Consider the following 23,625-nt stretch of genomic DNA (forward strand, 5'->3'; position numbering starts at 1 on the left):
ACTTCTTGTTATGTAAGAAAAGGAAAACTACCAATTTGTTTAAACTGTTTTCCAAGTTTCTGATACTTGTAGCTGAACAGAACTCCAAACCGATACAAGCAAAAATTCCCCAAAGTAGGGAAGGGACCCACTGCAAATAAGAATTAGCAATGGTGAACAGAATAAATGCTACAATTCCGCTCATCGAAACCACATCTGTAGTCAGCATTTCCTCCCTCTACAGGCCTACAACATCCAGCAAGATCCTGAAGTCTTTCTGAATCATCAAAGTTTAGTGATGCTCAGTTATCTATTACTGTCCTGTACAGGTGCTTTGAATTTATGTGTTTAGGACAAGATATTGGAATATTTGTGTAGTAAAACATTCCTTTTCACATCCATTCCATTTCCTGTTGTAGACTGGGTTTCCTGGGAAGCAGACTCTGAGTCAGAAATTAGCATGCAGCGTGTTGCTTCTGGGATCAACACGTGAGGAAGAAAGCAGGATTGGCTACGGGAATTGAGCTGTGAGGCAGTCACAAGGAAGTCCTCAGCTAGTCCCCTGATGGGTTCTGGGACAGCCCACTGATCAGTCATAGGCTGCTGGCAGGCCCTGTAGGAGGAATGAGCTCTGGGAAGGCAGCTTTCTTTGGTGAGCACTCCCCACAGGAGCTGACAGCTGAGGGCTGTCGGGCGGCAGGACTCCCAGCGGCTAGGATACAACCTTCATTCCTAAAGGGAGACCTGCGGGGCGCCTCACAGCGTCTAGCACTGTACTCTGGTACGTCTCACTTTAAAACATAGACACTCTTGTTCCATTAGTCACCTGAGCAACTCATCACTTAGTCATTTCTCCAGACTTACTGATAGTGGTGAACACACTGGTGAAGCAGAAATAGTCCACAGCATTGAGGGAAAGAAGATGGTAAAGAAACTGCTCCCTTTCTTCTTCACAACGTAGAAAAGCATAACGCTTATACAGCTTCCTGGGCAAGGACGAGACAAGCACACAACAGTAGTACAGCGTATTTTTCATTTTGTCTTCCTTTAAAAATAAGCACCTCCACTTAGACAAGCTATGGGCAGAAACTTTAGTCTGGAAAGAACAGACAACTCACGAAAATGGACATATAAACAGTTAATAATGCATTCTTAACCTAGTTAGTAATTAAAGAAAAAAACCTTCCATAAATCCATTTTGTCTATCAAACTAACAAAGATTTAAAGGTGATGGCCAGCGCTGATAAGAGGTGGGGCAAATGAATAGCCATTCTCATAGACAGTGCAACTGAAAATTTCAGGAAAGCAATTTGTTGGTAAAAATTATTTTAAACCAGTCATACCCATTGACACATTAATTTTACTTTTAGGACTCAGTCCAGAGGCTATAATATGAAATGCAGGCAAGGATTTACTTAAATGTCTACTAAAATATTATTTGTAAAAGTAAAAATATATCATGGTACATCCATTAAAAATAAAGTTTCAGGAGAGTTTTAGCAAAAACAAAACTAATACTCTTAAAATAAGTAACTTTCTATTAAGCATTTACATGTAAGCATTTTTCCAAGTATTTTATAGTTATTAATATATTTAATCCTCATGACCACCCTACAAGGTAAGTCTATTAGCATCCTCCTTTTATAGATGGGGAAAACAGAGATACAGAGATGTTAAGTATCTTGTCTAAGGCTATTTACATAGTGAATAGTTAAAGCGGTATTTGAACACAGGCATTCAGCCTGAGAGCTTAAACCGTTAGGATATAGCAAATTGTTTACGATAAAACGTTAAGCTAAAAAAAGGATGATACTGAATTGCAAATACAGTATAATCTTAACAACAAGAAAACGCATAGAAGAATGTACAGAAGAAAACATGAAACAGTATTCACTTTTATGTGGTAGGATTTTAAATGATTATCATTTTCTTCTTTGTACTTTGGAAACAACGTGCATGAATGACTTTTGATGGGCTGGGATGGGTGGGCACGTAGCCAGTTTTAAGAGAACAAGCTCAGGTTCACCAGCCAGACTTCACACTGCATTCTTTATCAAACCTATTCTTTGGACATGAAGACATCCTAAAGTGCTCCAGGGGGTAAGTAATCCAACCGTGATATGTACAAATGCAAAACTATGGAAAGAATTGGGTTACCAAGATGCGATTCCGACACTGTCAGGTTTGAGGTCTTGGTTGAATTCTCTGCATACCTTTGCTCTAGAGAACTCAAAATCCTTAGCCTTCACATTAGCTCTAACGTACGTATTTATCCAGATGATACATTTCACCCAGGAAGGTTTCTGGATCCAGTAAAGGAAACTATCAAAACACTTAACAATTAATTAATATGTACTTGATTAGTTTCCTGGCTCTAAACTGTTGAATGTAAGAATTGGCAGGACTCTCAGAAGAAGTCCTTTACTGTGAACTCTTTTTTTTCTGCTACTCCAGATTTTGTTGTGATCTTTACAATATGACAAAAAAGTTTACATAAATTCAACCCATCTTTTGGATGTTACTGTCAGTCTTTGGGGACTACTTAGCTGTTTTTGTTGATTAGAACAGAGAAATCTGGCCAATGGCCATGAAATTCATGCCCTCCCAGAAATAATCAAATATTACGTCAAGACAGAGTTTCTGAAGCACATGCCTGTTAGAAAGGAAGAATGCCGTGCGGAGGAATCAGCAACTGATGCTGAAGACATCAGTTTGGCAGCTTATGCAATCTGCTTTGTAAACACAGGTCAAAGAAACAGAAATGCCTCAGGGGGCAATCCTTACTTGGTGAGTGGCTGGTTAGACAGCAACTGCTTGAGATGCTGGGACAAGAGCTTCTTTTCTAGAGACAATCTTATCCATGCCCGAGCTCGTCCAACATCAGTCTTGATCTCACTCATGTTTTGAATATGCCTAAAGAATAGCAGCAAAGGCAAAGATGTAAATCCTAAGGGTAACCTTGAACTGGAAAAGAACTAAAGGGTGATAGCACTTTGCACAGAAAAATTCTTTTATACTTAGAGGAAGCAACAGGTAATAGACAATTTATGTTGATCAACCCTTCAGAGGTTCCATCTGAATCATGAATTTAGTCCTACATCAGAATTACCACTACAACACGAGCACACGGACAATATCCTAAGATAAAGCATTTAATGCTCATTTCCACTTTCAGGTTTTAATATGTTCTTGTTTCCACCCCACAGATACTGTAAACTTGCACTTGGTTATTCCCAACCCTCAGGAAAATAAAAGTAATAAAATAGGCTGAATAATCAAGCTTTTTTTCCCCGTGTTCCAATAAAGCTTTATTTACAAAAAAAAAAAGGGGGGCAGCAACCTGGATTTAGCTCACTGGAGGAGTTTACTGACACTTGTTGTAAACTAAGTTTTAGATTTTTCTTTTTTGAATAGTCAAGCTTTTATTCAAAATAATTGCTCTACAGTTTAACCAAAATATTTGGCCCAACTTTAATCCACAGAATTATTTCTCAAGCAGCCCCGGACAACATATGGAAATATGAAATCTTACTTTCTATGGCATTAGGAGACAAGCTGTACTGTGCTGAAAAATTCAAATTTCTTAAAAATTTGCAAGACTTGGAAAATCGTGTGGTCACAAAAAAACTGTGGTTGAATTCCGATTGAATGTTACATATATGTATAAATAGTATTCTGTGTAGAAGTCAACGCTATACCCAGCGGGACTGAATTTAACCTTCCTAATGATTTTCCTCCTAAGGAGGAAGAAGGATTGGGCAGGAGGGGCAAGCCTGCGGGACGGGGTAACTGTAAAACCACCAGAGTGAGTCACTGCAAAGTCTCAGTGATTGAGACCCACCATCTCTACTTTTTTTACATCCAGAATGACTCATCAGAGCTGTGGTATGCAATGAGCTCTTTTCTCTGATGATTCGAAGCTTTCAGAATAAGGAGTACCCTTCCTGCCAAACACACATTTTCTTCTTTCTCTTTCTCCTTCCCTCCCTCTCTCTCAGTCCCTGGGGCTGAAGATCTAAGCCCTCAGTCCTCAGTGCTCATGTATGATCAGACACTCTTGAGAAACGAGATGCAAAGCATTATGTCACTGATGTGATCATAGAGATGCTAAAGAGGTGGCTTACAAACAAGTCAGAACGAGGAGACAAAAGAAACTTCTGTTGTTATTTTTGTGCAGCTCAGCCAACCTCACCTCACGTCTAACAATTTTTTCAGAAATTAGGACAGACTGATTTTATCTTTAAAGGGCTACGACCATCACACATGGTCATGAGGGAAGAAAGCTGGGTCAAGCAAGCCCCGCTTAGACCCTGGTTCCTACCGGTGGTGACAGTGGTCAGGCACTTCACAACCCAAGCTGGCACCTCCAGTATGAGCCTACAGAACAGCAGTGGCTGTTCCTCAACCTTACTGACATTTCCCAAATGATGACACAGCTGACTAAAACACCAAGGGAGACAAGCTTGGGCATTTACCACTTAGACTTCAACAGTATTTACAAAGTACCCCCATGAGTGCAGTGTCAGGTGAGAGCTCACATGAGCCAGGAACACCAGGTTGATTCAAAGTGTACTCACTGAAAATGAACCTACACGAGGACTGATAAGGACTTATGTCGCGTAATCTTTCCCTAAGTATGCTCCCTACTCTAAAATAGTAAAATCTACTGAAATTAGTTTTGTGCTGGCCTTAAACAAGAATCTGGAGACATGGCAGGTGAAGAAGATAAAGTGAAACATAATTATAATCTGAAAAACAATCTATGTTTAAGGAAAATGGGACAGATTGGAACACAGAAAGTGAAACCTCTTTTATTTAGGCGGCAATCAGCATTCCCACCATAAAAGTGTTTGTCCTAGTGTTTTTGGAAGGAGGCCTGAGACTCAGGAGATGAGGCCACCAGACTCTTCTCAAGCCCATCTTGTTCAGTGGCACAAGGGAGATTACTCTGCCTAAAACAGTGCCTCCTTAATGTAATTCCTTTGTTCCAGAACCTTCAAAAGCTCAAAGGATAGAGCCTGAAGTGCTCAGGCTTGAATTCAAGGCCTACTATCCCTCAGACTCAACAGAGCATCCTATTTAAAAAAATTCCATTCTGGGGGCCGGCCCGGTGGCACAGCGGTTAAGTTCACACGTTCTGCTTCTCAGCAGCCTGGGGTTCACCGGTTCGGATCCTGGGTGCAGACATGGCACCACTTGGCACGCCATGCTGTGGTAGGCGTCCCACATATAAAGTAGAGGAAGATGGGCGCGGATGTTAGCTCAGGGCCAGGCTTCCTCAGCAAAAAGAGGAGGACTGGCAGTAGTTAGCTCAGGGCTAATCTTCCTCAAAACAAAGAAAAAAATTCCATTCTGGGCAGTTGACTTGTAAGACTTTGCATTCTATTCCCTGAAGGACTTACTCTCTTTCAGCTTCCCTATTTGACTCTACTCATGTTTAAAATCCCAGCTTCTTCTAGAAAGCTTTCCTTGACCATGATGGCCTTCAATGACCTCTCCAATTTATGAACTTCTATAGTCTAATTTGCATTTATCATGCACTGCCTACTACTTCTATCATTTTCTCTTGGTATACCTTTTTCTTGCCTTGACAAAAGCTCCCTGAGGATAAGGAACCCAATACTTCTTAGCAGCCTTGCATCCTTCTTTGTACCCTATGGCACATATTAGGAGCTCAAAAAACTCAGTTGTGTTGTAAATCTATATCTAATTCTATGCTTTAAAACAATGTATATGTGTTGGGTTATTAAACTTAAATCCAAATCTATTAAAAAATTTTGTGTAGTTATACCATTTAAATCTGTTTTTAATTGGAATAATTTATTATAGGTCATTATAATGGCATTTAGCAGAATATTAGATATAAGTATTACTCCCCAAATAGATCCTGTCAATTCACAGAAAAGCATACATGATGTGGTTTAACTAACTGACTTACTTGATTTGTTTCTAACCCTGGCACAAAACTTTGCAATTTAAGTTTTTATGTACTGTGTCTTTTCTGATCGTCACAGGAACTAGTGAGAGGGAGAGCATGATTATTTCACTTCAAAGATGAGAAAAGTGAGACTTAAGGTCACAGAGATAATACGCATTATTCTAGAGATGCCACCCATTTTCCACGAGTCGCTCCTTCCCAGCACTCGCATTCCTGGAGAAACTCCCCTTCCGCAGACCCAGAAGACTCAGTTCCAGGTACCACCCGAACTGATGGCCCCAGCCGCCTAATCCCTCAGCTAGAACTGACTGGATAAGAGGCACGTGCCTGACCCAGGTTGAGCCAATCGGATTTTCTCCCAGAAACTGGGAATTGGTACCCTGGAAAACCAAGCTAGTTTTTGTTGGACACCTAAAACAAGAAAGGGTGTTAAAGGCAGGGCTTGGGTGAGCACGTGCACGATAAAGCAGAAAAGGAGGGGAGGTCAAGGGAGAGGCAGCAGATGGGAAGGGAGAGGCAGAGACCGTTTGCTTCTACTGAGACAAAGGGAGAAACCGGTGACAAGACTTTTCCAGTCCAGCCACAGTTCTCGTTCTGGGATTCTGGAAGATACCCTCATAAATCTCTGCTAAGTCCCTCTTTTTTGGCTGAAGCTAGTTCGAATGGGCTCTATTCCCTAAAACCAAACAATTTCTAAGAGTGGCAGCATCTAAATATGAATCCACATTTTCTAAATGTTCAAAACTGGTGCTCATTTCAATGTATCACCAATGAAACCCAGTAATATTTATTAGAGAAATTAGGGAATTAGCCAATTTTATTTTAAGCTCACATTTTGTACAGTCATAAAAATTCATCAAAGTCCTCCCCAGGGGTAACACAATCAATCATGACTACTTAACTTTAGTGTAGAATAAAGCCAGATGCTCAAAAGCACATATGCAAACGTTATTTACAAAAAGATAGAGTGATGAGCCAATTTACCCTCGAGTAATTTATTCCCATCTTTATATGTAAACAGAACATTTCTGGAATTTACTCAGACATCCTGTTCATTTGTTTACACATCCAGGAAATCTATACTTGAATTATAGTACTCACAATCTCCTAGATCATGTAATGTTCTACAATGCCTCTCATCATTAAATACATTTTGTCATTAATAATAAAATTCTGTTTGAATAGCTAGATGGTATGTGCGTGGCTAGTCTGGAAAGAAATCTGTAATAATGGCAACACCGTGACAATAGTCCTCTTTTACAGGTAGATAATCTGTACAATGACTAATGGTCCCCAGCCTTTCTCTTTGGAACAAAAAAATCATTCTATAACTGACAGTTTGGTGATACTTGGCATCTGTGAAGGTCTTGGGGCGTAGTCTGAGATACTAAGACAAGGGGGATAGCCTTGAGATGTGTCTGTCCTGGACTCGTGCTAGCTGCCAAGCAACCCGGTGCCAAGACTCTCGACAACTGTGAGCAATCTGAGGCCCTGAACTGCCAACGTCTTTGCCTCAGGAGAAAACCTCGGCAAGACAGGAGGTACCGGCAGAGGCGCGTGCCCAGCAGAGAGCAAGGACTCAGACAGGCCTACTACCTAAGCTTTCGAAAAGAAGTTTTTATCTTTCATTGTCCAGATTGAAAAAAATCAAAGTTTAAAACATTACTTGGGTGTTCTCCTTTAAGGAAAAACATCCACATTGACTATCTAGGTAGTGATTAGGGGCAATGAAGTAACTGCCAAGAACTGGGAAACAGGGAAATCAGCCTGTCCACTGAGGGTTAAACTCTAAAGGAAACATATCATGAATAAGAACAACAGTATATAAAAGGTCATCTTAAAGAGGCAGAATGAAGCAGAGAAAAGGGAGAGACACCCCTGGGCAGTGTTCCTGCAGGCTTCCCTGAGATGACATCTGTCCTGCGAACACGAAGGTCACTAGCTCGGAGCTGGAGGATCAGGCGTCCACATCTCTGCTTCTGGGAACAGCAAGCAGCCTTCTGATGTTAATCTAGCTTCCAGGCAGAGCCTGCCCATATCAGTGAGAGTATCAAATCACCCGGTTAGGGAAATAATAAATGGCCCAAATCCAGCCCATTATTTTTCCATCTCTCCCAGGTATCTGAAGTAAGTCTCTCGGGCAGTAGGAGTCAGCATCCTAGAGTCTGATTATATTTTGGGTTACTAGTGATTTGGTTTCTAAGCTCTGGAAGCTGAAGACTCTAGCACGGGGTCTATGAAGACCTAGAAAGAGACTGCTAAGCAGGCCATCAGAAACTGGGAAGTCACACCCATCAGGATGGCCACTGTCAAAACCCCCAGAAAACAAGTGTTGGTGAGGATGTGCGGAAACTGGAACCCTTGTACATTGCTTGTGGGAATGTAAAATGGTACAGCCACTGTGGAAAACATTATGGTGGCTCCTCAAAAAATTAAACACAGAATTACCGTATGATCAAGCAATTCCACTTCCAATTTCTATAATAAAATGTTAGGGAAAAACTCTGGGAAGTCAGCTTGTCTTTTCCGGGCAATGCTTTTCTGCCTTACTAAACACGTTTTGAAAGCAACCAACCAATCAAGTTTTACTAAAAGCATCTCTCATTTGACCAAAACATCACTTTAGGATACTCAGGGATCTCTCAGATTTTTTCTAAGATAAAGTCTGAAAATTGAAATCTGAAGTGACTCCGAAGTGAGCAGTGACAGGACATCAATTTTTCAGTTGAGCACCCTGAACATAGATTATCCGCGGTTACACTAGATTCTAGTTGGCTGATGTACACTCGTACACTACTGCCAACTTGTTGGCCTACTCACACTCGGCATTTTTTGGTGACAGGGCAAAGGCTGAGAACGTGCATCTAGTTAGAAAGAGACCTGAACTACGGTCAGGAAACCTTAGTCCTAGTTCCATTTCTGCTGGTAATTGGCTATACGGTTTTAGACTTAACCTATCTGGGCCTGAGCTCCACATCTATAAAAGGAAGAAGCTAAGCAATATGACTTCTCAGGTTTTAAACTCTCAATTTTAAACTGATGAATAAAAAGTATCTCAGCGATCGCCATCTTTCTACATCTTCAAAACTGTAACCGCTATAACTCAATGGCAGTCTGGCCAGCTGAACCACGTAAGGGTGTCTGTAAAAATGTCACATCACCCACCCAACCACACACACACAAAGACACACACACACACACTCCCTCGCTCACACTCACAGAGCTTAAAATATGACAAATCCTTCATTTAACAAATATTAATTGAGCACCATTTATGTGACAGACTGTGTTCACACCTGTTAACAATTTAACAATTCCACATGTCAGACAGATGCCCCTCCATCATGATGTTTACGAATAGCGTTAGAAAAACGAACAAACAAAAGCAAGCTGTGCAGAGATTAAAAGAAGGGAATTGAAAGAGAGTGACTGGGTGGCGCTTCACACCAGGTGGTCAGGGATGGCTTCTTGGAGGAAGTGACGTTTGAACTAAGGTGCGAATGACCCGAAGGAGCCTGGCCTGTGGAGATTCTACGGGAGTAGGAATCAGAGGTAAGTTATTAGGTGAAGGGAACAGGTAGACGAAGGGCCCAGGGCAGGACACAAGCTTGGCATGCTGGAGGAACAAAGAAGTGGTCAGAGGCGCAGTGACAGGACGTAATGCTGCAGGTAGACAGGGGTCAGATCAAGCAGGGTGCTGCCAGCCAGCGCAAGCGGTTTCGACTTTATTCTAAGATCACCACATTACAAGAAGGGAGGATGAATAATTACAGGAGGGCGGCAGTGAAACATGGGGACCATGATGTAATCCAAGTGACAAATTTTAGGGGCTTAGACTAGAGATGTCACAGCTCATCCATCCAATAGTCAAGAGAACAGGTGAGCAGAGCTGTACCAAGAATTGCATCCCTGCATAACGATAAGCCATCTACGCTGTGTATCTATAATAATAATGGCCATTACACATTTACTTCGTACCAGGCTTGGTTTTAAACAAAACAAACAAACATATATCTGTTTTATTTTGAAATAATTTGACTTACAAAAATGTTGCAAAAGTGCAGAGTTCCTGCATACTCAACTTCTCCTGATGTTAACATCTTACATAACCAAACCAGGACTCTAACACTGGTACAGTACTGTTAACAGCTGGAATTCACCAGGATCTAATCGAGGATCCCACGTTGCATTTGGCTGTCATCTCCTTGGTCTCCTCCAATTCACGACAGTTCCTCAGCCTTCCCTTGTCATAATGACCTTGACACTTTTGAAGAGTACTAGTCAATTATTTTGTAGAATGCTCCTTAATTTGGATTTTTCTGATGTTTTCTCATGGTTAGATTGAGGTTATACATTTATGGCAAGAGCACTGCAGAAGTGATGCACTCTTCTCAGTGTATCATATCAGGGGGTCCGTGATGTTGCGTCCTACTACTAGTTATGTTAACCTTGATCACTCGGTTAAGGTAGTGTCTGCTGGGTTTCTCCACTATAAAATTACTATTTTTTCCTTTGTAATTAATAAATTCTTCGGGGAGGATACTTTGAGACTATGCAAATATCCTGGTTTCACCTTAAACTTTCAACCACTAATTCTTCTATTTCATTATTCTACATTTATTAATTGGAATGCTTAAGTGAAAAAGAGCTGTCCCATCACTGCCATTCATTTCCTTATTTATATCAGAATAGACTCATGGATATTTATTTTATTCTATGGGTTATGCTGCAATACTATTGTTATTTATTATGTTGTTCAAATTGCTTCAGCCTTGGCCACTGGGAGCCCTTTCAAGCTGGCTCCTGAGTCTTTATTACATGATCCTATACTTTTCTGAGCACTTCCTTACTTTCTGGCCCCAAAGATGCACTAGGCTCAGCCTATATTTTCCCTTCCCCAGCCCTGCAATCAATCACTTCTCTAGGGAGCCCTGGTCCCTTTCAGTGGAAAACGGGATTTAGAAACCAATATGTGGGCACTAGGTGTGCACACTGTTACCGGGGTACTATTACTGCTAGGCCCTCTCAGTGAAAAGAGCTTGCAAATATATCAGTGATTACCAGGGGTAGGAAACTGCGAGAAGGGTTGACTCAAAAGGACTAGCACAAAGGAATTTATGGGATGGTAAAACAGTTCTGTAATGTGATTGTGCGTTTGTGAAAACACATAGAATTATACACCAAGAAAGAGTGAATTCTACCCTATATAAATTAAACAACCAACCAACAACCAGGATGTGGGGAGAACACAAACCAACAAATAAACCTAACTGTATTACAAATGAATAATATAACCATGCTGAAGGGAGTGAAGAAATAAAAAGAACTAATCTAAGTTTTGGAAAACGGTATTTTGACTGGATACTGAAAGGCTAATGACAAAACTACAGCTGTTCACAAAACGATGGTTAGTTAGTAAGTACACTTGTTTCTCACGGGGGTACAGGTTAGCAGTTCTGAAACTACCTTATGTATATACTGGGGTTGCACAAATAAGTAAATATATTGCAGATAATGACAGCCAGGTTTTTCATGGCTGGAGAAAGAAATTACAAATAAGGGGAGGCTAGAATGATCTCGGTGGTATTGAACTGGAATCAGAGATATCACTATGAATTCATGGTTTAAAAAAAAATTGTGAGGGGCCAGCCTGGTGGCGCAGTGGTTAAGTGCTCATGTTCTGCTTTGGTGGCCCGGGGTTCGCCGGTTCGGATCCCGGGTGCGGACATGGCACCACTTGGCAAGCCATGCTGTGGGAGGCATCCCACATGCAAAGTAGAGGAAGATGGGCACAGATGTTAGCTCAGGGCCAGTCTTCCTCAGCAGAAAGAGGAGGACTGGCAGATGTTAGCTCAGGGCAAATCTTCCTCAAAAAAAAAAAAAATTGTGTGTGTGTGTAAAAATATATACACACACATATAAAGACAGAAACAGAAATAAATACAGATGTATGTGTATGCATGAGTTAGTATACACACACTTATTTCCAGGCCTATTTTGGGAGCTTCACATTTATCAACTCATTGCCTCTTTACATCAACGTTTTGAGAGAAACACTATTATTATCCCCATTTAATAGGTGAGAAAACTGGGAGTATAAGCAACTGGCCCAGGTCACAGAGCTAGGGAGTGGCAGAGCTGACACAGCAACCCTCGCAGGCTCATTCCAGAGCCCGAGGTCTGAATCAGGAGGCTGCACTGCCTCTTACCAAGAGAAGGGAGTATATCTAGGCAGGGTACCCCGCCCTGCAAAAAACCAACAACACGAAGGAGATACAAGCAAATAAGCAGGAAATGGGAAGAGCAGCGTAGCCTTATGAGATGTGTCCAGCTCCTAATTAGGTTTCAGAAGTTTGGCCCCTGCGGTCACAGCTGCAAAGCTTTCAACCACCATCACCCTAAAGTGGTAGCTTCCGTGAAATCACCACAGGACACATGTGGTTTTATGTTTCTGTTAAGAGAACCAAGATCGTTTTCCGCTCATGGTTACAACTATGCCTCTCACGCTGACCATAAAAAGGAATCATAAGCTACATGAAGACAACTATATTTCATCTACCAAGGAAAAGTGACATTTAAGATATAAATATGTAAACTGATTCAGATAACAAAAACCAACATTTACTGAACTCTTACTATAAACCAAGTACTTCTTGAAACTTTTAACAGTAGTGGACTGACTCATTTAATTCTCATAGCTATCCTATGAGAGAGAACACTGTTTTTATCTCCATTTGAGAGATGGGAAAACTGATGCACAGAGAAGTTATGAAAATTGCCTAGGATCACACAGCTAGTAAATGGTAAAGCCAGGATGTGTTACCACTGTGCTGTGCTGCCACTCATAATAATTATGCTCTTCAGTCGCAAGTTATCTGACAAACCAAATAAATACCAACGATTAATATTAATAAAGCACACCATCAAAGAAAAGTTTCAAGTGCTATAAATGTTGTAACATTCACTTTAAACCCACAAATTTTAAGAGCTGACTAAGTATTGTACCTCAAATGTTTAAAAGAAAAAAGCCTCTGCCTTCCTCATTCACTAAATCTATTTTAGGTGGGGCAGGCCTGGCAGTGCAGCGGTTAGGTTCGCACGTTCTGCTTTGGTGGCCTGGGGTTCGCTGGTTCAGATCCCAGGTGCAGACACTGCTCATCAAGCCATGCTGTGGCGGTGTCCCATATACAAAATAGAGGAAGATGGGCAAGGATGTTAGCTCAGGGCCAGTCTTCCTCAGCAAAAAGAGGAGGACTGGGAGCAGATGTTGTTAGCTCAGGGCTAATCTTCCTCAAAAAGAACAAAAAAAATCTAAAAAAAACACCTGTTTTAGGTAAGCTGATGCTTTCTAACGATTTCTAAGACGAATAATTGCAAGTGATAATTCTCAGACTTGCATTTGTTTCAAACTAAATCTGCCCAATGGCAATTTTTCTGCCAAGGAACCTGTCATTATTTGTAGATATTTTGGTCTGTAGCTGTGGGCAGCAGGTATTTAAGGAGGTTTTAGAAAACTGAAGAAAAATGGTAAAATAATTTAGGGATGCCTTAAAACTCTTCTCAGCTACCTTTTCCTTTTGGATTTAATGTCAGGAGAAAATATAATAGTATGAAAGTAAAATAAACAAGATTATAAAAAAATGTTGTCTTCAGGACATATAAGCAAAAACAAATACATAGCCATAGTGCTTTGAACAGTTTAAGTGAAAGCCATAAACATTTCAAAGTTGTCACCGTATGCCAGCACATATAACACATACCTCATGTCTTGGATAAGAGAGACCCTGAGAGTTGGCAACATAACTCCGCAGTCAGATTTTCTTCTTTCTGGTCCCAGGGCAACTGTGTAGAAAACATCAGCAGAGTATTAGAAAAATAAGAGCAAGCACCTAAAAAATATCTACGTGGTTCACATTCTAGAAATAAATACTCTGATAAGAACAAATTTTAAAGACAACAGAAAGCTCAAATTCTTTTCCCCAAATGTTGCCACTTTACTAATACAGCAAACCAGCTATTTTCTTTCTAGGTAATCGAGGGCTGCGTTTGGAAATTTAAAATGAATAATAACAGCTCACTTAGCAAAATAACGCAATGTGTGCAAATTTTGGCCATAAGGTGCCAGTCATTTTCTAAAGCTACTCATTCTAATGGCTCTGGATAATGACATGAAAGCAACGTCTATAAATTAAGCCACTCAGTCTGTGAATCATCTCTGGGCTCATGACTTGCAAACACACAATTTCCCTAGACTCTGAAAGAATAATTAAAAAGGAAAATCCAAGAGTCTGAGTTCTCTACTCTGATGAGTTTCTACTTCAAAGTTCAGAATCCAAACTACAGTCTGTATGTCACACAAAGTGAGTAATCTAAATGAACATTTAGGAGTATAATGTCCATGAGTCATTCTCTTAAGAAGCCTGAATACCCAATATTTATAAAAGAAGGAAAGATTATTCTGTCATATAGCAATGGCTCAGCAACCACTTATTGGCTAATGTACTGTAGTGGGACCGCCCAATCTCACCGTAAGTGAGATGCTGCTGAGTTTTGTGCCCTTTCTTTCCATTTTCCCATCTGTAGATGAAAACTAAATTGCAACACCGCACTTGGCAAATATATCAATAAAATGAGAATTTAGGATGTGGGTTTTTGCTGTATATTAAACCTGCATCTTCTCAGTTTCCAGACCCATTCTACCTCGGAGGGCTAGGATACAATATCAGAATACCTGAATAGAGATGAAGCTGGCACTGAAGGAAGAGAGACAGGCAACATTTTGGTGGATTAGGATCAGCATGTTTTTGGCACTTGGTGAAAGAGGCTGGGTTGGTAGTTGGCAGGTATAAATGAGCATTGATGGGGCTGCCAGGACAAAGAGAAACCTAAAGATGTACTTTTGAGGGCCTTCCTCACAGGTGGTGATAAATAGGCCATTTGTCATGGCAGTTTTGGAGGGAGTTTTCAATGGGTCACTGAAAACACAGGCTCATCTTGACATTTAGCAGGTAATGACACCAAGGAAATTGTTCCCGAGTCTTGCAAGGACTATGCTATGTTTATCTTCCTGTCTGAGACGGTCACCACTTAAGTGTGTTATTAATGAAAGCACATCTCTCTTTCAGGGGAGAAAATGAAATACCCTGGAGAACACGTCCACATTCCGGATGATTAGACAGCATGAAAGATGGCCACACGAGTTGTAAGAAATAGGGTGAAAAGAGAAAAAAAAAAAAAGATCGCGAGGCAGGAGAAAGGAGCTGAAACCATAATCAGCAACTTGGCTAGAGGGAGACATGACAGTAAGAAGGAATCATGCCTCTGGGAGCAGAGAACAGGTGAGAGACTTATAAAAGAGGAGCCTGACATTTCCAAAAGCAGTAGCACCCACAGCAAGAGCATTCACAGGCCTCCACATGTCCTGGGAATCCTATTTTGGAGGCTTATATTCCTGCCACTCTTCCCTGATTAATATTCCTTAAACTTGTGATATACTGTTTCATGTCCCCATGCAATTCATGAAAGTTGTCAGCTCAGCCTTTAACGCTTCTGTATCTTTCTCCTCGTCCACAGCCTATTTATCACTCTAGACGGAGAGCAGGACAGCTTGCCGGTGAAGAACCCGGCTTCCTCAAACCCTGCTGAGAACTTAACAGCAGGCTGACTTTGGGCGAGTCCTTTCACCTCTTTGTGGTCTGTTTCCTCATTTGCAAAGTGGGGACAGCAACAGCACCTTCCTTATTCAAAGAGAGGTGAAGCACTTAGAACAGCGCCTGGCACCACGTTTAAGTTCTTGAGAAATAAAATAAAATGAAATTGAGCTTTAGTTTTGCCTCTGTGTGAAATCTTTCCCGAATATTCTCTCTCCCTTAAGCACACTGCTGGATAAGTCATTCCCTCTCTTTAACAGGACTTGTAAAACTGAAGCTCCATCACAAAATTTACCACTTTGGTAACTCCTCTTAAATTATATGCCTCTTGACGCGTGATCATATCCTATTCTCAGAATCCCTAAAGGGCCTAGAAGGTCCCTCACAACATTCAACAAATCCTCATTGAGGAGGATGAGACTATTTAGGGCCAGACAGCAGCATCTTAAACGACAAGTTAGAAATTTACAGAAATTGCAGGGAGCGGGGAGGGATTCTGAAAAGACACCATATGTTCCTGAGTGCTTTTCAGTTAGTTAACTACAGTGATAGTGTGAGGGTGTAAGAGAAATAAGGGAGATGAGCCAGAAGGTGTTCCAAAGGCCAGCTTGTGGAGGAACTACGACAGTGGCAGCCAGTGAGAACAAAAGAGGAGAAATACACAGTGGCAGACTTAAGGGCTGGATGTAGAGGGTAAGACTTGTGTCAAAAACACTATTAAGTAGGAATATAAAATGTTTTAATATATATGATCCTATAATTATAATTTTCCTTCCAATTTTTTAATCTTAATTTTGCAAGTGAAGAAACTGGGGCTCAAAGAGGTTAAGAAACCCACCCAATTGTATCCATTTCTTAAAAGGGGCAGAGCATTCAATGTTGTGTCCAGTGTGCTTCCTATTCCATTAAGAATGGCGTTCTGGCTTCTAGCTTGACAGAGAGGAGGGTGCTGATGCCACTAAATAAGATGGAGAGAAGGGAGAAGGCCTGAGAGGGACAGGAGAGAGAGGGGCTAAGATAATGAGTTTATTTTAGGATACGTTAAGAGTGAGGTCCCCATGGGCTATCAAAGATGGATGTCAAGGAACTAGGGCTGGAGACAGAGATTTGTGAATAATCTGCTAAAGGAACAGCTGGACCATGACATCAGATTAGGCAATAGTAGCTATTATGGTTTGAATTATGTCCCCCGAGAAGTTGATGAAGTCCTAACCCTGGGTACCTGTGAATTGAACCTTACTTGAGAAAGAGTCTTTGTAGATGATCAAGTTAAGATGAGGTCATTAGGGTGGGCCCTAATCAAATGTGACTAGTGTCCTTACAGAAAGGGGAAATTTGGACACAGAGACAGACACGTACAGGGGAAAGATGATGTAAAGACACATGGAGAATACCACCTAAAGGCCCAGGAATTCTTGAGACTACCAGAAGCTAGGAGAGAGGATGGGACAGATTCTCTTTCACAGCCCTCGGAAGGAACCAACCCTACTGACACTTTGCTCTTGGACTTCCAGCCTCCAGAACTGTGAGACAATACATTCCTGTTGTTTAAGCCACGTAGTTTGTGCTGCTTTATTACACCAGCCCCAGGAAACTAATATAGTAGTTTATTAGTGACTTTGGAGGGAACAGTTTAGAAGCCTGTGAACAGAGCAGATTAGGAGTTAAGGAGTGAAGTCCTACTTTTTTCTAGAGATCTAAAATCTAAGGTTTCCGTGAAATCTACTCTGGCCAGAAGAGAAATTTATAAACTATTTAAATGTATATTTCTACTACTACTTCTTAATTCGATATACTCAAATACAATAGGTCACTTTTTCCTCCATTATAAACACTCATGGATTTAATACCTAGCCACTGGAATACCCTTTGTATATCTGCCCGAGCATGGCTTGCCAAGCAGTGCCATGTCTGCACCTGGCATCCGAACCGGAGAACCCTGGGCCGCCGAAGTGGAACGTGTACACTTACCCGCTGTGCCACCGGGCCGGCCCCTAACAGAAAACTTTTGATGAAGATAAGATGATTGAAGAGTGACTCAAAATTCTTGGGCTAGACCCAGAATAACCATTTAGAAGCAGCATTTCCACCCCCTTCTGCATCATACCCCACCTCTTGCCAATTGATGTAAAAATCCATTTAAAGTGTAGTGGAACCTTGTCTGAGGATTCAAGGTTTAAGGACAACACCTATGTCTATTAAAGGTATAAACTTTTGGGTGATATGTCAAGGACAGTCCTCTTTCTAGGATTAAGGGCATTCTGAGATCCCTTCTCTGAAACAGGAATTCAAACTACAGGTGCCGTGACTCGGTCAGAATTTGACTAGGTCAAAACAGACAGTCTGAAAAGACATGGAAGAAACTTAAAGGCATATGACTAAGTGAAAAAAGTCAATCTGGAAAGGTTATATACTATATGACTCCAACTATACGACATTCTGGATAAGGCAAAACTATGGAGCCAGTAAAAAGGTCAGTGGTTGTCAGGGCTTAGGGGAGACGGAGGGATGAAAAGGTGGAGCCCAGAGACGATCAGGGCAGTGAAACTGCTCTAGATGATACTACAATGGTGTATTCATGTCACCGTACATTTATCCAAACCCACAGTATGTACAACACCAAGAGTGAACCCTAATGGAAACTATCGACCTTGGGTGATGACGTGTCAATGGAGATTCATCAATTCTAAGCAATGTACCACTCTGGTGGAGGACGCTGATAATGGGGGAACCTATGCAAGTGTCAGGGCTGAGGGTATATGGGAAATCTCTATACTGTCTGCTCCATATTGCCATGATCCTAAAACTGCTCTAAAAAATAAAGTCTATTAAAAAAAATTAAGACAGTCTATCCTGCTATGGTCCTCTTGCTAAGACCTTTTCCATTCTTCTGCAACCCTTAAAATGTCTCACTCCTGTTTACTGCTGCTTCTGAAGAAGTAATGATCTATCATCTAGTCTCATCCTGGCTCAACGCTAATAAGAGCAGTGTCTAAACCCACTGCGAATTTCTTGGAGGATCTTCCCTAAGTATGAAAATACAGACTGTTTACTGCCATTAATTAAGAAGCTTAACAGTTGGCAAACAAGAAGTATTTTTTTGGAACAAAAACCCCACCCAGTTAAATCTGGAAAAGAAAAGTCAATGAACTGCTCATTTCTGTATAATTAGAACACAACTGTTTCCCAATAATGAAACATTTTATTTTTAAACAGATGTTTTTCTATATATTTCACACAGTCATATTTTTTTTAAAGATTTTATCTTTTTCCTTTTTCTCCCCAAAGCCCCCCGGTACACAGTTGTATATTCTTAGTTGTGGGTCCTTCTAGTTGTGGCATGTGGGACGCTGCCTCAGCGTGGCTTGGATGAGCAGTGTCATGTCCGCACCCAGGATTCGAACCAACGAAACACTGGGCTGCCTGCAGCAGAGCGCACGGATTTAACCACTTGGCCACGGGACCGGCCCCACACAGTCATATTTTTAAGTCCTACCTTCATGGGCTAAGTCACCAGAAGCGTTAGAGCAATATTTATAAAATCCACCGCTCCAAACAGACAATAAATTTGATTTCAAAAGCTACCTAGCTTAGATTAATCCTACTGAGGATCAGGAAAATATTTAGCTTGTGTTCCTTCTTATCCCACTAGCCCTTCACCAGCACTTGAGGGTGCAGCACAAATAGTGATGGCATGAGGCTCTGACACATCTGATATTTCTTAGCCTCGACTTCAGAGTTTTGTGGGTCCTACTCCTGACTGACTGACGGTCACCACAGACAGCTGGGTCTCTGGTCTCCAGCTCAACCAGCCAACACTTGACCATCCAAAGCCATGAAGCTGCTGGTGCTGCCCGGCAGCTGCTCCCCCTGACAGCTGGACATTCTCACATACCTCAGCTGGCACAAGAGCCAAATGCTTCTACCTCCCTGCCGGAGCTGAGCTCGGCTTTCCAGCATTTCTTCCTACGAATGGCTGTTTCTTCCTAGGGATTTATTTTTCCTAATTAGAATAAACCACCTTGGTTACAGTCTTATGGTCCAAACAGTTAAATTTTCTATGAATACAGTTAAGTGTTAGACAGTTTCAGGGTACATGCCCATGCACTTTTATTTTTTCAACAGAAAAAGGGGCAAAGGAGATGGACAGTCGAGAATACTTTTAAACTTGATCTCAATCTTTATAAATACAGAGCCTTGGGACATCAGAATCTTGACATTCTGTTTAGAGGGGCTCCAGGGGAAGTATCAAATTCTTATTTCTAGCTGTTGCATTGGATACATTTAAAAACTAGGTTTCCAATAATAAATACCACATTCAGGGTAGTATTGCCCCCTACAGGCAGTGAGAGGAATGGAAATAGGGAGCTTCAACCATATTTGCAATGCTTTATTTCTTAAGCTGGAGGCTGGCTTTTGAGTTTTTAAAAATATTACTTTTTTTTTACATTTATGAATGTATAAAATAATCCATTAATTTTAGAAAAGGTTCCTAAATAGCTGATTCAGTATAAAACATTTTATCTCTCTTAGCTTTCCACTGTTACTTCCACTTTTTGTGAAATAGACAGTTATTTTATATAAAGAAAAGCTAGCTCCTTTTTGTGAAAAACACAGAGTAGGCAGAACATCTAGGAACCCTACATAACCCTAATTAGCTAAAGAATTATGATGCTTCTAACGTGAGATGGCTTATAAATTGAAGAAGAAATCTAACTCGTGAAGATTTTTGAGACATATATACCTATTTTTTCCCTGAAAGATTATTAATGATGGTCATAAAACTAAAAATTCAGTACACACTACACCCCAATACTGGCGAGAGTAAAGTACACCTGTACGATCCTTTACAATTCATTAGGGGTTTTCACACGTGATCTCATTTGATCAACATGACAGTCTTGGCACAGCTAATATTATTTTCCTTATCTTTGTGGATGAGGAGGCTGAAGATGAGAAAGGTCAAGTGACTTTTCCCAGGTCTCACAGCATGTAAACAACATTGCTCCTTCTACTTTTCCCCACTATGGCAAGACGGGGTAGGTTTCAACTTAAGAGAGAGAGGAAGAGACGAGCCGTCCAGGATTTGTTCTTCACATGCTGCCAGTGCGATAGGAACGCTCAAACCAATGAACTCTCACCTGGCGATTCTGCGAGGTGCTCTTGTTTCTCTTCTCTGTCCTGAAACTGAATTAAATGTGACCACAAAGCCGACTTCCCCTGAAAAGTACAAGGTATACACGTTTTTTCATTTTATAAGAAAGAATTCATCAAAAAATAATTTCTCATCAAAACCATTCACACTGAAATGGCCGTTCTGAAGTTTGGAGACCCAAGCTCATCCATTGCTAGCTGTGTGACCTTCATAGCATCTCACTCCACGTGCAGTGAGGGTCACCCTTTGCCTCACTGTCTCAGTGTGTGACTGCCAACGGTCTCAGGAAGGGCAGCTAAAGAAAAAGACCAGAAGTGCAGGCATAGAGATTTCTTTTTTTTTTAAAGACTGGCACCTGAGCCAACATCTGTTGCCAATCTTCTTTTTTTCCCCTTCTTCTTCTCCCCAAAGCTCCCGAGTACATAGTTGCATATTCTAGTTGTGAGTGCCTCCGGTTGTGGCATGTAGGACACCACCTCAGCATGGCTTGATGAGCAGTGCCATATCCGTGTCCAGGATCCGAACTGGCAAAACTCTGGACTGCCAAAGCAGAGCGCACAAACTTAACCACTCGGGCATGGGGCTGGCCCCAGGCACGGAGATTTCTGACTTCAGCTCAGTTGTTATTGAGTTGTATGTAATTAGGACTGTCTATACTGGCCATGCTAATAACCATGGATTTAAAAGATGCTGGGAGCAGGGCCAGCCAGTGGTGTAGTGGTTGACTTCGTGCATCTGAAGCAGCCCGGAGTCCACAAGATTCGGATGCTGGGTGTGGACCTACACACCACTCATCAAGCCATGCTGTGGTGGTGTTCCACATGCAGAGTGGAGGAAGATTGGCACAGATGTTAGCTTGGGGCCAATTCTCCTCACCAGAAAAAAAAAAAAAAGAAAAAAGAAAGAAGAAAGAAAAAAGAAGGCTCTAGCAGCACAGAATGTATTTGTGCACATCCATATGCAAAATATGTTTGGATATATGGAATGAAAATGACGGAAGAAAATTATGGCAAGAAGAGAAAGAGAAAAGGGGAAGAAGAAAGAAATGTGACACAACAGAAAAAAATCAAGGAGACTAGAGGGACCCAAGCAAAGAAACCATTTGACTTTTTCCAGCCTGAATAACTAGATAACTTACAATGGTAAAGAACTGCTAATTGTGGCTCACAGATTTTTCCTGGACAGTGACGAAAGCAGACACTTCATGGAACCTACAGGGGATACAGCCTCTGCAGGGAATGTGCTGTTTTATCCTTTCCTGTTTACCAGGAAAGAGCTCCAAACCACCTCCTAATCATGGGTTACATTTTCTTTTTCTAGAATTAAAATGCCTGTGGTGCATTTCTAGTCAGCCCGTGACAAAAGAAGGTATCTTTTAATTTTTACAGGATCCATCTTTGTTATGTTTCTTTCTTTTTCTTTTTTTGAGGAAGACTGGCCCTGAGCTAACATCTGTGCCCATCATCCTCTACTTTATATGTGGGATGCCTACCACAGCATGGCTTGCCAAGGGGTGCCATGTCCACACCTGGGATCCGAACCGGCGAACCCCGGGCTGCTGAAGCAGAACACGCGAACTTAACTGCTGCACCGCAGGGCTGGCCCCATAACGTTTCTTAACAGGGTCCCAACCGGCCATGTCACCAGGGCCTCCTGAGACTGTTACCTGCTTAACCTGCAAGCCATGGCTCCATATCCTTTCCAGGAGGTCACAGAGGCTGGCGATCAAGGTGTTCTCCTCTAAGCCGGTTATGTTCGCTTCTCCATGGCCCAGTTCCACTGCTTCGTGTCCCATCTTCTCTACCAACATGCGCTTTGTCTGAAAACATCACGTGTGGTCACAAGGGTTATCCGAGCAGTGACGCCAAAAACCAACGAGTCAATTACTGGATCAGGAGATCTGGGTTCCCTTCATCACACCTCTAATTGCAGATTTTCAATCATCTTGGGTAAAGGGTCTTAATCTCTGTGGTTAACTAACTGGAATAATATCATCTATACTTTTCTATTTCGTCAGAGAAACACAGGGTCACTAAAGAGAGACTATGATACTATTTTAAAATACCCCTGTATAAATACTTACATACAACGATCTTTAGATCACTAACTTCAGTAATATTGGAGAATTACCCCAGACCTAGAAATTGTCCTGTCAGGCTCTGAAACCCCATCCTGCCACCACAAGTCACCCTCCGCTGCCCCCGCATCCCAGGATGCTAAAGATATTTGCGCTCAGTCTTGATTGTACTTAGGCAAAACCCACAAGACAAGTGGGCAGCTCTCAGTTTTTTCAGAACTCTCCAATTTGTGAGTGAATCAGGCCTCTTTTTTTCCTTCCTCTTTTCCTCTTTTATCAAGTCTCTGCTCATGAGTATGCACCAGAAAATGGAAAGGAAATGGAAATCAGTTTCAAGTAAGTTCATTTATAGCCGTCTTAGCAGCTCTTATAAAATGTAAAGTTGGAGAGAATCAAGTTCCTTTAGGGAGGGACCTTGTCTGTCTGACTCACCACTATATGCTGATGCTGAAAATAGTGCATTTACTGAATACACAGAGAAGGTACTCAAGAAATGACTGTCAAATAAATGAATGAAAATATGGGTTAAAAGGACGTCTGTCAATTTCCATTGCTACCTCTGATAAACACAGACGTCAAGAGAGGAGACTAGTGTGTGATATACACAGCTGAAGTCTTCTTCCTTATGGGTATACAGACACACGTGTGCATGGACAAGGTTCTGCACAGGTGTACAAATAGATACACACACAAAATGGGTTGCCTTTCACGTAAGATGCTAACATCCCTGACACAACTTCTGACTGGCTTAATATCTGTTTGTGTTGGAGAGAAAGAGAGCAATGGCTGAAAAGTTGAGAAAAACTGGGCAGGGCTCCCATGTCAC

At 41.5% G+C, this 23,625-nt stretch overlaps 1 protein-coding gene across 6 annotated transcripts in view; it reads right to left on the reverse strand.

The window, feature by feature from the left end:
- The window catches only part of DENND5B (DENN domain containing 5B), a 179,044-nt gene that overhangs the window by 17,877 nt on the left and 137,542 nt on the right, over positions 1–23,625 (reverse strand). For all 6 annotated transcript variants that reach the window (XM_070621004.1, XM_070621002.1, XM_070621003.1 and 3 more), the window contains 5 exons: positions 22,389–22,541; positions 20,709–20,787; positions 13,678–13,759; positions 2,764–2,892; positions 844–965 (listed from right to left, as the gene is read on the reverse strand). In XM_070621004.1, the coding sequence (XP_070477105.1) occupies positions 844–965; positions 2,764–2,892; positions 13,678–13,759; positions 20,709–20,787; positions 22,389–22,541 (565 nt within the window). The remainder of the gene's footprint in view (positions 1–843; positions 966–2,763; positions 2,893–13,677; positions 13,760–20,708; positions 20,788–22,388; positions 22,542–23,625) is intronic.

Source organism: Equus przewalskii, chromosome 5 (assembly GCF_037783145.1).
Source record: "Equus przewalskii isolate Varuska chromosome 5, EquPr2, whole genome shotgun sequence".
NCBI lineage: Eukaryota > Metazoa > Chordata > Mammalia > Perissodactyla > Equidae > Equus > Equus przewalskii.